General features: G+C 62.8%; 1 protein-coding gene across 6 annotated transcripts; it reads left to right on the top strand.

Moving 5' to 3' along the window:
* The first annotated feature begins 4,434 nt into the window (after positions 1 to 4,434).
* LOC307069968 (protein EOLA1-like) lies at positions 4,435 to 11,401 on the top strand. 6 transcript variants are annotated; one of them, XM_079728326.1, is made up of 5 exons: positions 4,435 to 4,703; positions 7,152 to 7,223; positions 8,549 to 8,877; positions 9,483 to 9,763; positions 10,561 to 11,401. In XM_079728326.1, the coding sequence occupies exons 3-5, from the start codon at positions 8,810 to 8,812 to the stop codon at positions 10,782 to 10,784; spliced, it is 573 nt and encodes a 190-aa protein (XP_079584452.1). In that variant the 5' UTR covers positions 4,435 to 4,703; positions 7,152 to 7,223; positions 8,549 to 8,809; the 3' UTR covers positions 10,785 to 11,401. The 6 variants fall into 6 exon arrangements, with proteins under 6 accessions (XP_079584452.1, XP_079584454.1, XP_079584455.1 ...); XM_079728328.1 differs by lacking the exon at positions 8,549 to 8,877; XM_079728329.1 differs by lacking the exons at positions 4,435 to 4,703; positions 8,549 to 8,877 and adding an exon at positions 6,812 to 6,878.
* The last annotated feature ends 2,160 nt before the right edge of the window (positions 11,402 to 13,561 follow it).

Genomic DNA, 13,561 nt, shown 5'->3' with positions numbered 1-13,561 from the left:
TCTTCACCGCCTGCCTTCCTCCTTCAAATGCAGTAGGTCCAGAGGCAGTGAGGGGCCCACACGGCTACTTCCTCCTGGCACTGGAGGCTGCCACAGCTCAGGCCATCGGTGAGCTGCTCTGGGCAAACCCGCACCACACCTTCTTTCTCTGGGTCAGCAGCAGCAGCCACTCCGCTCAGCCTTGGCAACTCTGGGTGCCACACGGGGCAAATCAACATTCTGGTGTGGACCAGGAGAATCTGGCCCCAACGCCTGCACCCCCACCCAAGCAATAACCCTCAGAACATAAAGACCTACCGTCATCTCTCTAATCTTCTTTCTGAAGTCAGAAACAAGAATTGGAAACCTCATCACAAGCCAGGAGAAGGAGGCGGCCTGCAGAGAAAGGCGCACGTGTATAGATCCGTCAAGGACAGGCACCCGCACACGGAGCGACACCTTACTCACCCGTGTGCCCCTCTTCTCTAACTGCTGCCTGGCCTGGGAGGCACACACAAGTTTGTCAGATCACTGACTAAGCAAATGAGTGCATCGATGAATTCTTCTCAGGGAGAGAAACAGTGGTTTGCCTTTAAAACTGCAAGTGAGGGCATTGATCGACTGTACGCAGGGCACAGGCCTGACTCTTTAGGGTGTCCTCTGAGTTGAACCCAGTCTAGTTTCCCAGCCTCCTCTCCCATGAACCGGCTTCCTAAGCACCTGGTCTCAGTCCCCTGAATGTGCCTGGCCCTTCCAGGGGGCCCGTCCCCCATCTCCCAGCTAAGGAGACCCTTCTCACTTCAAGACCCAGCCCAGACGGCGCTCCTCTCTGAAGCCCTCCGCAGCCCTTGCTCTGAGTCAGGGGTTCCCCGCTCCTCACGTTCCCCTCCTTCCGCCTCGCTTCAGACTCTGTGCCTTACATGTCTGCCTGGAAGATGCCCCTCCCCCACCAGCCCTGAGGAACCCAAGGGTGAGTGGACACCTGTGTCCCTGCACAGTCCAGGACCCTCTCACAGGACGACATCTGCGGACTTAAATGGGCTTTGCCTTATGATGTCTGGTATCCAGATCTGCTCTCTCCCATCAAGCTGCGCTGACACCGACGATGCTAACAGATGGCCAGTTAGCCAGCGCCCTGGAAGCACGTCCCCTGCCCAACCCGATTTGCTGTGGGACCTGAAGCGCTACAAGCAGGAGAGAGCAGGAAAAATGGGGAGAGGTGGGCAGCCCACTGCCAGGCCCCCAAACAGAGCGAAGCCACCGCACAACACAGGCCAGGCACGCCAGGCCTGGTGAGGGAGGAAACGGACGAGCCCCTGCCCTCCCCCGCCGCCCAGGGACTGCAGCAGAGGTCGTGGGGCGCCACTGAGCGGCCAGAAACCAGGGGCTATGACGATGACCGCCACCGACCAGGAGGCCTGACCCACCGAGGGGGGCAGGTGATCAGTACAGCACGGCTTCCCGGGGGCTCGATGGATGGGCAACCAACCAAGATACAGTCTAAAACGGACACTCAAAAGAGCAAGGACAGACGGCAGGACAGATGGCAGGAGGCCGAGGGCAGCCGCCCCAGTGAACAGGTCATGATCCCTCGCCCAGGTTCTGCCCCTGAGCCAGTTCTCAGACGTGGAACCGCAGACCAGGGACATGGCGGGTCCCCAGGGGGAAGGACGCTGCAGCACCAAGGCAAGCAGGCACTGGAATGACCCCCCAGCCCCTCCCAAAGGGACCTCGGGCTCCACGCTGGGTGACCCAACACCAGGAAGCGGGACAACCAGACAGCTGGAGGCTGTTGGACACTGGGCCCAGCTTGACCCTGATGTGGGAGACGCAATAAACTGTCTCTGCGGCCGCTTCAGGAGGACCCCTGGGCTGGGGTTTCTGAGCAGAGACTGTCAGTGGGCCGTTCCCGAGGATTGGTCAGTTGGTCTTGAGCAGGGAGAGGCTGCAATCCAATATCCTCCAGAACCAGGTGCAGGGCTTAGTGAGCTGTCTGCCAAGGAATCCTTCAGAACCCGAGTAACACTTAACGGGAGTGAGAAGATGTTAAGGCCCCATGGTAACCCTGCACGCACTGCAGTGAGTGAAGGAGAAACGTGGAGAAAAGGAGCAGGGGAAACACGCCCCAGGCGTGAACCCGCGAACCGTCTTGCCTCCAGGTGACGCCTCATGGGCGTCCGTCGCTCCTGCCTCTTCACATCCTCTCTGTACTTTGTAAAGTCGCCACCGAGAGCACACAGATACTCAAGAGGCGGCTGAACGGGCCCCACATGCAGAGCACATCAGTCCTGTCATCCAAGCGCTGTAACCACGGTTACGGGATGGCAACACTCGCTCCAGACCCCCACCCCCGCACCCCGGCCCCACTCCTGAATCTCTCAAACAAGTAAGCTGGACCCATTCACTGGGCCACGGCCTGATGTCGGGAAGGCCCCCTCCAGCTGCGGAGGGCCTGGGGCTCGGGTCGTTGCTGATCGGCCCACAGACTGAGGACGCTCAAGGGTACGTAGCCCCAAGAGCTCAGGAGCCGCAGACGTGGAGAGGAGCGTCTCCCGCCCCCAGCCAAAGGTGATGTAACGGTCTATAATGTGAATGCACGTGGGGGCATCGCCAGAAGTGCACAGGAGACCCCTGTGCTGTGCCACGTTCCCTACGCAGGCACCACCCCGAGCAGTGGCGGCAACGTGGCTCCCCACATCTGCGGGTGCCCTGTGTGCAGCTTCTTCCCAAGGTCCTGCAGTGCCAGTCACTAAGACAGAATCAGAAACACCTGCGGTTCTCAGGCTGGACCCCTCGATCTGGGCCGTGTGGAGAGGGACACGGCCAACAGGAGCTGCCCAGGGGACAAAGGGGAAGGCGGGGGCAGGGGAGCACGTCTTAGAAACAGGCCAGATGTGGGGCGGCAGGAGGTAAACCGGGAGCTGGGGCAGAGAAAACAAGGCGGCCGTCTTCCTGCAGCCGCACGGCTGCCTGCGTGAGTCCAGGGCACGGAACTAAAGCCAGGCGGTGACCGAGTGACTTACCCAGTCAAGAAGGAGCCCCTTCTCACGGGCAGAGCGCTGGACGCCAGGGCACCGTCTCCGCGGGGACCACTAGCCCCAGGGGGAGGGCCTGGGAGTGGACGGCAGCCTCCAGCTGGAGGGCCGGCGGGACACGCTCTGACGTGTGGGGCACTTACAAGTCGGAGAAGGTGTAGGTGCATGCGGAGTCCAAAGCTGGCCTTCAAAGAGAGGAGGAAACCAGCCCCCACGGGGCAAGAGGAGGCATCTGAAACACCAACAACCACGGCGGGATTAGTACCCGGACCCCGAAAGGAGCTCCCACGACTCGGCACAAAAAGGACAGACACGCAGTTCGGTGGAAAGATGGGCCAAAGGCGTTTCAGAGAGGAAACCAGCCCTACCAAGGAGGACACTAGTGAAACCGAGACTCTGGGTCGAGCCCGTCCCACACCGGTGGTGCCCCCCAAACGAGCAGCAGGAGCAAACTGGAGCCCTCTCCGGGCCTCAAAGACGCAGTTGGGGTGCGGGGCTGGAGGGACCCAGGCCACCGGGGACCAGAAGGGGACGCAGCCGCAAAGGCAAGTGCCCAGATGGGTCGCAGGGACAGTGAGGTCTGCTGGTGCCACGGGCGGGGGGTCAGAAAGGGAAGTGGACTCAGAGCAGGTGCCCTGGGCTCTGAGAGGAGGCGATGTCCTCGGGGCACCGTCCCCCAAAGAGCAGTGGCGCAAACGACGAGGACTTCCTAGAAGGAAGACGGGGTGCCTCACGGGGACAGAAGCGTGTCTGGGGAAGAAGCGGAGCTTGAAGAGGAGACTCCCTCCTGGGATGTGGGCTGAGGCCCAGTCACAGGGGCTGGGAGGAAGCAGGAGCCCGAGCAGCGGAAGGCAGGAGCGGCCAGGCTGGAGGCCACGGCTGACACCCTGATGAGCAGACAGAAGGGAGAGAAGGCCTGTTCCTGCCGGGACCTTGCTCCTGGAGGGTGTGGGAAGCAGCAGGTGGAGAAACCGTCACCGGGAAGTCAGAAATCAGATGGTTTTAAGGCTCGGCGCTGACTTACCTGTACTGAAGATCAAGGCTGAGTTGCAAAGGGGTCCGTCTCACAGGGGCAGCCAAACACCGTCCCACGCCCACCTGCAACATGGCCAGGCCATTCCTGCTGGGCCTGCCCATCCGGCAGCAAACTGGCCTGGCAGCCACTACCCCAGACCTCACCCGCCCCGAGGGCCCTGGGGCTCCCCGCCTCTCAGCACACAGGGGAGGGTCAGAGAAGGGAGTCCTTAGGGAGGGGCATCACAGCTGTCCCCCAACCAGCAGCCACCTATCACGTGCCTCTAGCTCACCGGGCAAGTTCTAGTTCTTCTAGTTCTGGAACACCAGCAGCCCACCCACCATTCACGGGACGCTCCCTCATGATTTGAAACCACTCCGACGAGGTTCTGGGGTGTCTGGATGCAGCTGATAACCACTCTTGGGGTGAGGAGCCGAGGAGGGGAGGAGGGGCATGGAGGGAGCTGGATCTGCTGATCGCTCAGGTCCCCCGCAGGCCCGAGGCCTCAAATCCACGAAGGCACCCTCCGCTCCTCACCTCGGGGCCGGCATTCCTGTTTCCTCGGGCTTCTGCAAGGAGACAGGAGGCCAGCTCCCTGCAAGAGAAAGCAGTGCGCTGTCGAGCCAACGTCCCCTCAGCAGCAGCTGTGTCAGGCGCCCCGCTTCCAGGAACGAGTAAGAGCCTGTCCTTGTCTTCCCGGGACTCCTGGAGAGCAGCTCCAGCACGGGAAGAAGAGCCCAGTGAAGGAAGGCAGCAGGAAGGCACAAGGCGCTGCCAGAACCCCGGACGGGAGCTCCTGACGCTCGCGGCGGGTGGAGAAGGGGACGTTACACTTGTGCCTGGGAGGAGGACAGGAGCTTGCCAGGACAAGAGGAACCAGGGGTCCAGGAGCGGGAACCGCGCGTGCCGAAGGGTAGAGACCCGCAGAGCACATGCGCGCAGCGTGCAGGCACAGCACAGGCACCCAGGGTGTTGGGAGACAAGGACGGAGAGCTGGGGCCACTCGAAGGCCCTCCCAGGGCACCAAGGAGGTGTTGGGGCTTAACCAGGAGAGTGCTTGACAGGGTTTTCAGTCCGGGGTTGAAGAGGACAGATGTGCGGTGTGACACGGAACCGATGGCCTGTGGGGCACCCACTGGGGGAGGAGAGACAGGAGGCGTCCCGGCCGGTGGGGAGACTCAGGTGACAGCACCGGGTCTAGGTCATGAGGCCTGAAGTCAGCCAGTAGCAGTGGGGACAGAAAGAGGAGCATTTATTCTCATCAGGCACTTGGGAGGCAGGGACACAGGACTGGGTCACCAAGGAAATGGGAGGGAGGGCGGGCTTCGGGTAAGCAAAGCCAGGAGGAGCAGAGCCAGGTGGGCGGCACTGAGTGGGCTGAGGCCCCGCCCCCCGCCCCCCCCCCCCCCCACTGGGAGGAAGAGGACAGGAAACTGCTCTGAAGGGGAAGTTGGCTTTGTTTGGGACATGCCAGGTCCCAGGGGCAACAGGAAGCCGAGTGAGAAATTTTCTTCTCACCTCAGAAAAGGCCAGATAAAGACTGTCCCTCAGGACACGGCCAGCAGTCCCAGGGTGGCTTGGACAGGAGGTGGCCTGGGCATTCAGCCCAGAGGTGCTAGCCTCAGCCCAGAGGCCCCGCCCTGTCCCCCTCCCGCTCCCCTCCCCCTCCCCGCCCTCCCCCTGGCCCTCCCCATCCCCCATCTTCCCCCCCCACCCCGCCTCCCTGTCCCCTGGGGTCCATTCTGAGGCTCGGATTCGGTCGCTAAGGACCCTGGGTCGCTGCCACTTTGACCCTTGCCGACTGTTGCGGCGCGGACTGGACTCAAAAGGGCACCGCCTGGCCTCCGCAGCTGAGCTGGCCTCGCCCACCCTCCATGGGTTCCCAGGGGTCCAAGCTCCATCCCTGTCAGCTCCGCCCCCGCCCCGCACGTGCCCGGCTTTTCCCCAGCTCCGCCCCACTCCTCAGCTCTGCCTCCTCCTCCAGAAGCTCCTCCTCACCCAGCTCTTTCCCACACTTCAGCCCCAAATACTCCTCCCCCCGTTCCTCCCACCCCCGCCCTGCCCCTCCCCCAGCTCCTCCCCAGATATTCGCCACAGCCCCGCCCCTTCCCTTCCGACCCGCGCCCCCGCCCACTTCCTGGTCCTCCTCCGGGTGCCGCTCCCCGCCGCCGGCCTCGAGCCTCCGAGCGGCCTTGGCCTTCTGCGCGCCGCACGGCCTGGCGGCTCCTACTCTGTCTCCTAGCGGCCGGAGCCTGCGGCGAATGCGCGATTGTTCGTAAGTGCGTGTCTACGTACCTGCGTGCCTGCGTACGTGCGTGCGTACGTGTGTACGTGCATGCGTTCACCCCGGAAATAAGGGGCGTCAGCGCTTGCGGGCGCGAGCACCTGTCACCGGTCCCGGTTCCCCGAGGCGGACGACCGTCCTGCCCGGTGGCCGCAGCCGGGCTGTCCCAGCGTGCCCGCGACTCATCGCGCCCGCGGACGGTACCTCCGGGCGGGAGCTTCCCGGGCTCTGCGTCGGGGAGCGCGCGCGGGGCGGCCGAGGCCGCACCTTCCTGTCCCCTCCAACGCCACCGTCCCCGCCCGCCATCCTTCCACGTGTGTGTCCCGCGATGCGCTGGTCCACACGCACCTGCCGCCCGCAGTCCTGCCCCACCCCCACCCCCACCCCGCCCAGCCCACCTCCCTGCCCTGCGGGGCTCAGCTGCTTGTCCGTGGCTCCCCTCCCGGTGGGGCCCACCCAGGAGTCCATTGAGGGTCACGGACTGTGGGGCTCTCCAGATCCTTCCCGCGTGGCACTGTGAGGAGAAGTGTCGTTTTCTCCTGTTGGATGCGGGAGCTGCTGGGCTGTAAGATCACCATCAGTCCTGTGGGATGGGCTTCTGTGCTGCGGGCTGAGGCATCGTGGGGTTCCCGACCCAGCCGTGCGGGGACGGGGCCGTTGCCTTGATGAGCAGAACCGACCCTGAGGGAACCGGCACGTGTGTTTCTCATCGGTTGGGCCCTCCTGGGTCCTGGTGGTCTCCGGTCCCTGCCGAGGAGAAGACCGTTGTGGTTCCTTGGCCAGCATTGCTGTCTTGTGGCTGATGACTTTTCTCCTTGTCCCTTTGGTCCTCGTGCAGGTGAAGACACCCAGACAAGTGGAAGAGTGTTTTCTCCTCTGGCCGCCAAGCAGGCACCCTCTGCGTCGAGAGGTAGGAGGGCACTCAGCCCCCTTCTTCCCGAGGGATTCTCCCCAAGGATTCCGCCCGCACGGTTCGGGTCCCATGGTTGTGATCTGGTGGCGCCCGTGAGGAAGGAGCTGGCTGAGAAGCTGAGTGGCGGAAACCGCGTGCAAGCCTGGGATCCAGTCACACACCCCAGTAGGAGCCAGAGAAACGGCCAGGCCCCAGGGACTGGCCAGCCTCCCTCGTAACTAACCCAAACGCAATGAGGAGGGCGACCCTTTGTCACCCATCAGGTTGGCAGAGGTTAAGCGGGATGATGATGCTCGGGGGCCCGCCAGTGCGTGAGGGCACGGCATCCTCGCCCGTGGCTGGCAGAGTGTACATGGGGGAGCCTTTGCAGAAGGCCGTTTGCTGGTGTGTGTCAGCATCTCGGGATGTGTGCCGTGTGACGCGGGCCTCCTCCGACCCGGGGCTTCAGTTAGCGAGTGTGTGGTCGTGTTGAGTGTCTAGAGGGGCAGAATGTGCCAAGCAGTCTGTGAGTCCCCATCGGCAGGCGGAAGAGTCAGCAACCTGTGGGACAGCCGACGACGCGGTACCGTGTGGGCGGTGAAAGTAGGACAGATGGAGACGTACAGACGTGAAGCAGTGTTCCCGAGGTGCTGTGAGCGGAGAAGTCATCCCCCACCCCCGCGTGGAGAGGCATCCAGGACAGGGCTGACCCTCTGTGATCGCTTGCCCGGGCAGTCGTGTCAGAGTCCCACAGTCTGGGTGGCTTGAACTACAGAATGTATTGCCTTGCGGTTCTGGAGGCCAGAAGCCCGAGATCTAGGTGCCGCTGATGGTGGCTCTTGTGAGGGCTGCGGAGGGAATCTGTCCCGTCCCACCCCCCTCACTCCCGGGGCTTTGCTGGCTGTCCTGTGTGCCGGTCTGTCTCTAACTGGCCCCGTTTTATGGGGACATCAGTCCTGTTAGAGGAGGGTCGACCCTAATGAGCTCATCTGACCTTGATCACCCCTGTGAAGACCTTTGCTTTGTAGGTAGGGTCACGCCCTGAGGTACTTGGGGTTGAGATTCCAGCACGTGAATTTCAGGGGCACGGTGTGACCCCTAACACCCTCCAAAAGTTCTGAGGTAGGAGCACACGTGGAACGTTCCAGGGATGGAAGGAAGGCCTTCATGGCTGCAGGGGATGAATCCAGGGGCGAGGAGAGCAGGCAGCCAGGGGGAGGAGCCAGATCATGTGGGGCCTCATGGGCCCTGGAGAGAAATGTGGCTCCGCTCTGCTCGGGGCAGGAAAGCCCTGGAAGGTCCTGAGCTGGCTGCCTTTGCGGCCTTGTCCCCCGTCCTCACAGCCACGTGGAAGTGGAGGCTCCGTGCGGTGCTGTGACCCGGCTGACTTTCAGGCCCGCGGCTCCCCTGCTCCTCTGTCCTCAGCGAGCGGGGACCCTCCCCCCCACCCCAGGTACAAGGAAAGCAGGCGAGGACGGGGGTGCGTGGAGTCAGGTCCCCTGGAACCACGCGCTGTCTCTGTATCCTTCGGCGCCTCCTCAGCTGCAGAGCTGGGTGACGGTAACCTCCCGGGTTATTTGAGGATTGAAATCTATGATCCCTGGATGGTGCCCGCCCCAGGTCCTGGCGTGGAGACGGAGCGCGCACCAGTGCCAGTAGTTCCTGCCGTCACGTATCCTTTCTCGTGCTCCGGGCCGGGGTGGAAGCGGTGGTGCAGGAAGGGGTGGGAGGAGGGTGGCTCCCAAGGTGTGGGGAAGAGACACCTGGCAGGGCCATGTGAGAGCCAGGGCGTCCCCAGGGCCGAGCCAAGGTTGGTTGCCAAGGATTTGCACTCAGCAGCCCTGGGGTAAGGTGGGGGATCCGCAGAGCATGGGCAGCGGCAGGGCCAGGGAGCTGCGGGGCCGGGGACAGGGGAGAAGCCAGGCCCAGGACTGTCCCTGTCTGTGCCGGGAGAGGGCCAGAGCCCGGCCACTGGGCTGTGAAGCCAAGGGGCCCTCCCTCCGTCCTCTCTGCTGCCCGGGGCCCAGGGCCCTCTGTCGTGGAATTGCCCACACGCCTGTCTCTCGCTGTCCCGGCCTCCCTTGTGAGCTCCCCGCGGACTCCATCTGATGGACGGATCACCCCGGTCGGCACCCCCTGTTGGCTGACGGCGCGGAGACGGATATGGAAGGGGCTGGCGCCCGGGGGGCCCACGGGGCTGAGGTCAGGCCCACGGGTCACGAGCTCGGAGGCCGGCACGTCAGGCTCCTTGACCATTACGGTTCTGTGTTTCCGCAGCTGCGTGAGGCCCTGGGAGCTCTGGGAGATGAAGTTCGGCTGCCTGTCCTTCCGGCAGCCTTATGCGGGTTTCATCTTAAATGGGGTGAAGACTCTGGAGACGCGGTGGCGGCCCGTGCTGAGCGGCCAGCGGCACCGCACCCTGGCCGTCCACATCGCGCACAGGGACTGGGAGGACGCCGCCTGGAGGGAGCTGCTGGCCGAGAGGCTGGGGATGAGCCCCGCGCAGATCCAGGCCTTGCTGCGGGACGGGGAGAAGTTTGGCCGCGGAGTGATAGCCGGCAAGTGGCGACCGCCCCCCGGGGCTGCCCCCCAGGGTCTCACCCGGGGCTTCGGCGCCTCGTTCTCTTTTGAACCGGTCGGTGTGGGGTTAGGGTTAGTTTTCCTGAGGCACCTCACCTTCGGAGGGGCCGGGAAGATCCCTGGGCTGGGGGTCGGCGGGCCCAGGTCCCCTCCCGCCCCTCTGGGCTTCAGTCCCCCTTTGTGCTCTGAGAGGCAGAGGCGGCTCTGGCTCTGCCCGTGGCGCTCGCCTCCGTGTGTGTACGTGTGCGCGCGCACGTGTACACGCGTGTGTCTGCGTGCCGTGGCAGAGCCCGCGGGAGGCAGCACGGCAGCCAGAGCTGCGAGTGAGGGGACCTGGGAACTCGGGCTGCCCGCCCGGCTTCACGTGCCTGCCTCACCCCCGCTGCCCGCGGCGTCCTGAGGAAGTCCCCAGGGGGGAGGTCCCGCATCAACCGCTGGCCCCCGGTGAATCGCTCAGGGACCTGATTGCCCGTAGGCTCCCCGCAGCGGCGGCCGGGGGCCCTCCTGAACTGTACCTGCTGCCTGCAGCGGTCGGGCTGGGGGCTGCCCGGGCCTTGGTGGGGTCATGGAGGACCAGACCTCTCCTTTTCATTGCTCTCCCTCCCTCCCTCGGCCTCGCCCCGAATTCCCTGAACCGAGGTTGGCAGGTGGGAAATGCTCAGCCAGAGGGACCCAGTTCTCACCGGGTCCCCTTGATGACGTGGTCTTAGTCTCTAGCGGTCGTGACTTTGAATCACCTTGTTCTCCATCTGTGTGTTTCTGTCTTTGTGCACAGGGCTGGTTGACATTGGGGACACTTTGCTGTGCCCAGAAAACTTAGGTCCCAATGAGGTTGCGGAGCTGGAGAATCAAGCCCTGCTGCCCAACCTGCGGCAGAAGTACCTGACTGCGCTTGCCAACCCCCGCTGGCTGCTGCAGCCTGTCCCCGGGAGAGGCGGGAAGGACGTCTTCCAGGTGGACATCCCCGAGCACCTGATCCCCTCTGGGCAGGAGGCCTGACCAGACTGGGCTCTCGAGAGGAAGGTGACGGAGAGACCAGCTCATCGTGCCACCGTCCGCTCACCTTCACGTCCTGGACGTGCACGTCTGGTTCGGTCTGAATAGGCCCTCCCCTGGGGAGCGCTGCCCACCTGGTGCTGTTCACGGAAGCAGACGTGCCCACCTGGTGCGGGGACGGGTTGGGACTCTCCTCGTGCGATGCCGCTCTGAGCTCAGCGACAGAGTCTCGAGGACTTTGACCTGTAGGAAAAGATGGCAGTGCCACTCGTTTTGGCCCTACTGATTCTGGGTGGTTGAGAGAAATGTGTTTTGAGGGTACCGGTTAGCGTTTTCCCCTCTTTGTCCTGGTCAGAACTCCCAGATGTTTGGAGCACGTCTGGGGAACGAACGATGGGGGAAGGCTGGTGGCGGGCCTCGTGCACGCGGGAGAGGACCGCGGGCCCAGAAACAGGGCGCGCTCTGTCCTTGCAGGTGACCCTGGCCCTGTTGTAAAGTGTCCCTTGGCTCGCGAAGCGTGTGTGTTAGACGTGCTGCCCGGCCACTTCACGTCCGAAGACAGGCTCCTAAATACAGCTCTGACGGCAAAGTGAGAAGGGCTGTCGCTCACTTTGTGGAAATCTCTTACTTCTCTGTGGGGTTTGGGGCCATTTGTCAGCAAGCTTTCTAGGGGTTGTGACTTCTGAAGGTGCTGGGCTTTCCCCCAGGTGTCGGCTGGAAGGGCCCGTCTCTTCTGCGGCAGACGGCAGTGTGCACGCCTGCAATCTGCGGAGCCCTCCTGCTCCTCATCCACCTCAGGGACCTTGTTTGGGGACGTGGCTAAAAGGGCCGCCAGCAGGAGGGAGAAACAGCTGTACAGAGACATCTCCGAGCCATAAGCCGGGTAAACCGTGGGGCTGGCGGGCAGTTCCCTGGCGCCGTCCCTTCCGGCGGTAGCCGGGGGCACAGAACTGACATTCCAGGGAGTGCCCTCCCCGCTCGGACCACCCTGCTCACTGGGGGAATGGTTTTCCCTGGCTCATCCCGCTCCACCGCTCATAGAGCACATGCTAGAGAACAGGAAAGACTGGGTACCGCTGGGCCCCTGAGCACTTGGGGCTTTCTTCTGGGTGGTGGAATTGTTGTAATGGATTTGTGGGGAGCGTCTGGTAGCAGCCACTGGCTTCTTTCTCTTTGGGGCTGTTGCGCTGGTCCCGGACTGAGCGGTTGCTCCCGGGTTGCCTTTTCTCTGAATGTTCTCGATGAGCAGAGGCTTGTGTCTCTGCAAGTTGGAGCTGCGGTAGATCTGAAATGAAACGAATCACTTGAGCCATTCTGGGAGAAAATACCCATTCCTCCCCGCCCACCCCCCCGTCCATCATAATGGTCTTATCTGACTATGGAGGAAAGGTCTCTTTAAGTTCCTGGCAGGTTATCCCGCCCTGGAGTGTGCGCTCCCTAGAGCTCCCCGAGGTGAGCCTCGGTCGAGGTGTTACTGTCGCTACCTGACATCTCGTGGCCTCTCGAGGCGGTCTGTGGGCACACCTGCAGGTCCTCTCGCAGGGGCTGTGGCTGAAGAAAGTTATTCTCGGAAATGAAACCCGTTCAGCACGTGGCCCATCTGGCCTCCCTGGAAGGGGCTCGAATAAAAAGAGAACATGGGCAACGGAAGGGCTTTCTACTTTCCCGTCAGCCTCTTCTTCCCTGGAGAGCGGCCGGTCAGGCGTATTTTGCTGAATCCGTACAGGTTCAGTTGGCGGATGAAAGTCTTCAAGCTGTCTGTGTTGAAAATCCTGTCTGCGCCTCTGCGGTGAAGAGCCTCCCTCTGGAAGAGGTCTTCCTTGATGATCACCAGGTCTCCCTCGTCATTCCAGCGCTCAGAGGTGAAGGCGGAATCCTCCACCATCCTCCAGAGCTTTCTTGGGAAGGAGAGCTCGAGGATACTCTCGTTGGCCACACCGTTGTTTGGACCCTGTGGTGGCGGGTTGTCTTTGGAGCCAGGATCTGGGCTCTCGGCTTGGTCACCCTGCTTCTCCGAACTCTCCCTTGAATCCACATTTGGATCCGGGGACGCACGAGAGGGGACCCACGTTGCTGGCTCTGCGTCAGCCGATGGGCCCAGCGTGGCTGTACACAGCTCATCGCTACTCTGACTAGCCATGGAGTCAGTCTAGATTGGGAGCATTCTCCACCCGAGACCGTATCACTGAACTCTCAGGGCAGAAATGCCTTGGACCAGAGCGGGGATGCCCAGTAAATAAATACTGTCCGCAAGATTCTAGAATCTCGGTAGTGGGGCAACCAGCCACTTAGGTCGCAGTCTTCTTTATTGGTCACGTGATGTCACAAAGGCGGTCTGGAGAGGGAGCCCTGGCCAAGTGTGGGGGAGGGGATGGGAACGGGGTCCCCGGCGTCTGTCTTTTTTTCTAAAAGTCTCAAAAAGTGTGGTTCAAGTTCCCGGGAAAGACTCCCCCGTCTGCCGCCAGGCACCTTGTTTCAAGGCGCCAGGCCCCGGATGGGTTGAGAAAGGTGATCCTGTCTCCACTGCCATCCCTTGATGTTGGCTTCTGATTTGCTCAAGGGCCAGGCCCTGGCGAGGCGTAGCTTGGCTGCCACTGAGACCACAGGGATCACGTGGGCCACTGGCGACTGTCCCTCCCAGAAGATGGGGCTCCCTAGCGGGCTGGTTGGCCTAGCCTGAGTCCGTGCCCGCCCCCCCATCCCCCTTCCAGCTCTGGTCGCTTGCAGCTGTTCCTGCCAGCTGGTCGGTCCCGCTTAGATGGGCCCAAACAAAGACTCCT

The sequence above is a fragment of the Hyperoodon ampullatus genome, assembly GCF_949752795.1.
Source record: "Hyperoodon ampullatus genome assembly, chromosome: X".
Taxonomy (NCBI): Eukaryota; Metazoa; Chordata; class Mammalia; order Artiodactyla; family Ziphiidae; genus Hyperoodon; species Hyperoodon ampullatus.
This window is presented reverse-complemented; position numbering and strand designations above follow the sequence as displayed.

What these genes read in the sequence shown, in the direction of transcription:
- LOC307069968 (XM_079728326.1), top strand. Translation starts at nt 8,810, where the DNA reads ATGGTGCCCGCCCCAGGTCCTGGCGTGGAGACGGAGCGCGCACCAGTG. An exon ending in CCAGTAGTTCCTGCCGTCAC is followed by an intron (nt 8,878 to 9,482) that starts GTATCCTTTCTC and finishes GTGTTTCCGCAG; the next exon opens with CTGCGTGAGGCCCTGGGAGC. An exon ending in TGGCCGCGGAGTGATAGCCG is followed by an intron (nt 9,764 to 10,560) that starts GCAAGTGGCGAC and finishes CTTTGTGCACAG; the next exon opens with GGCTGGTTGACATTGGGGAC.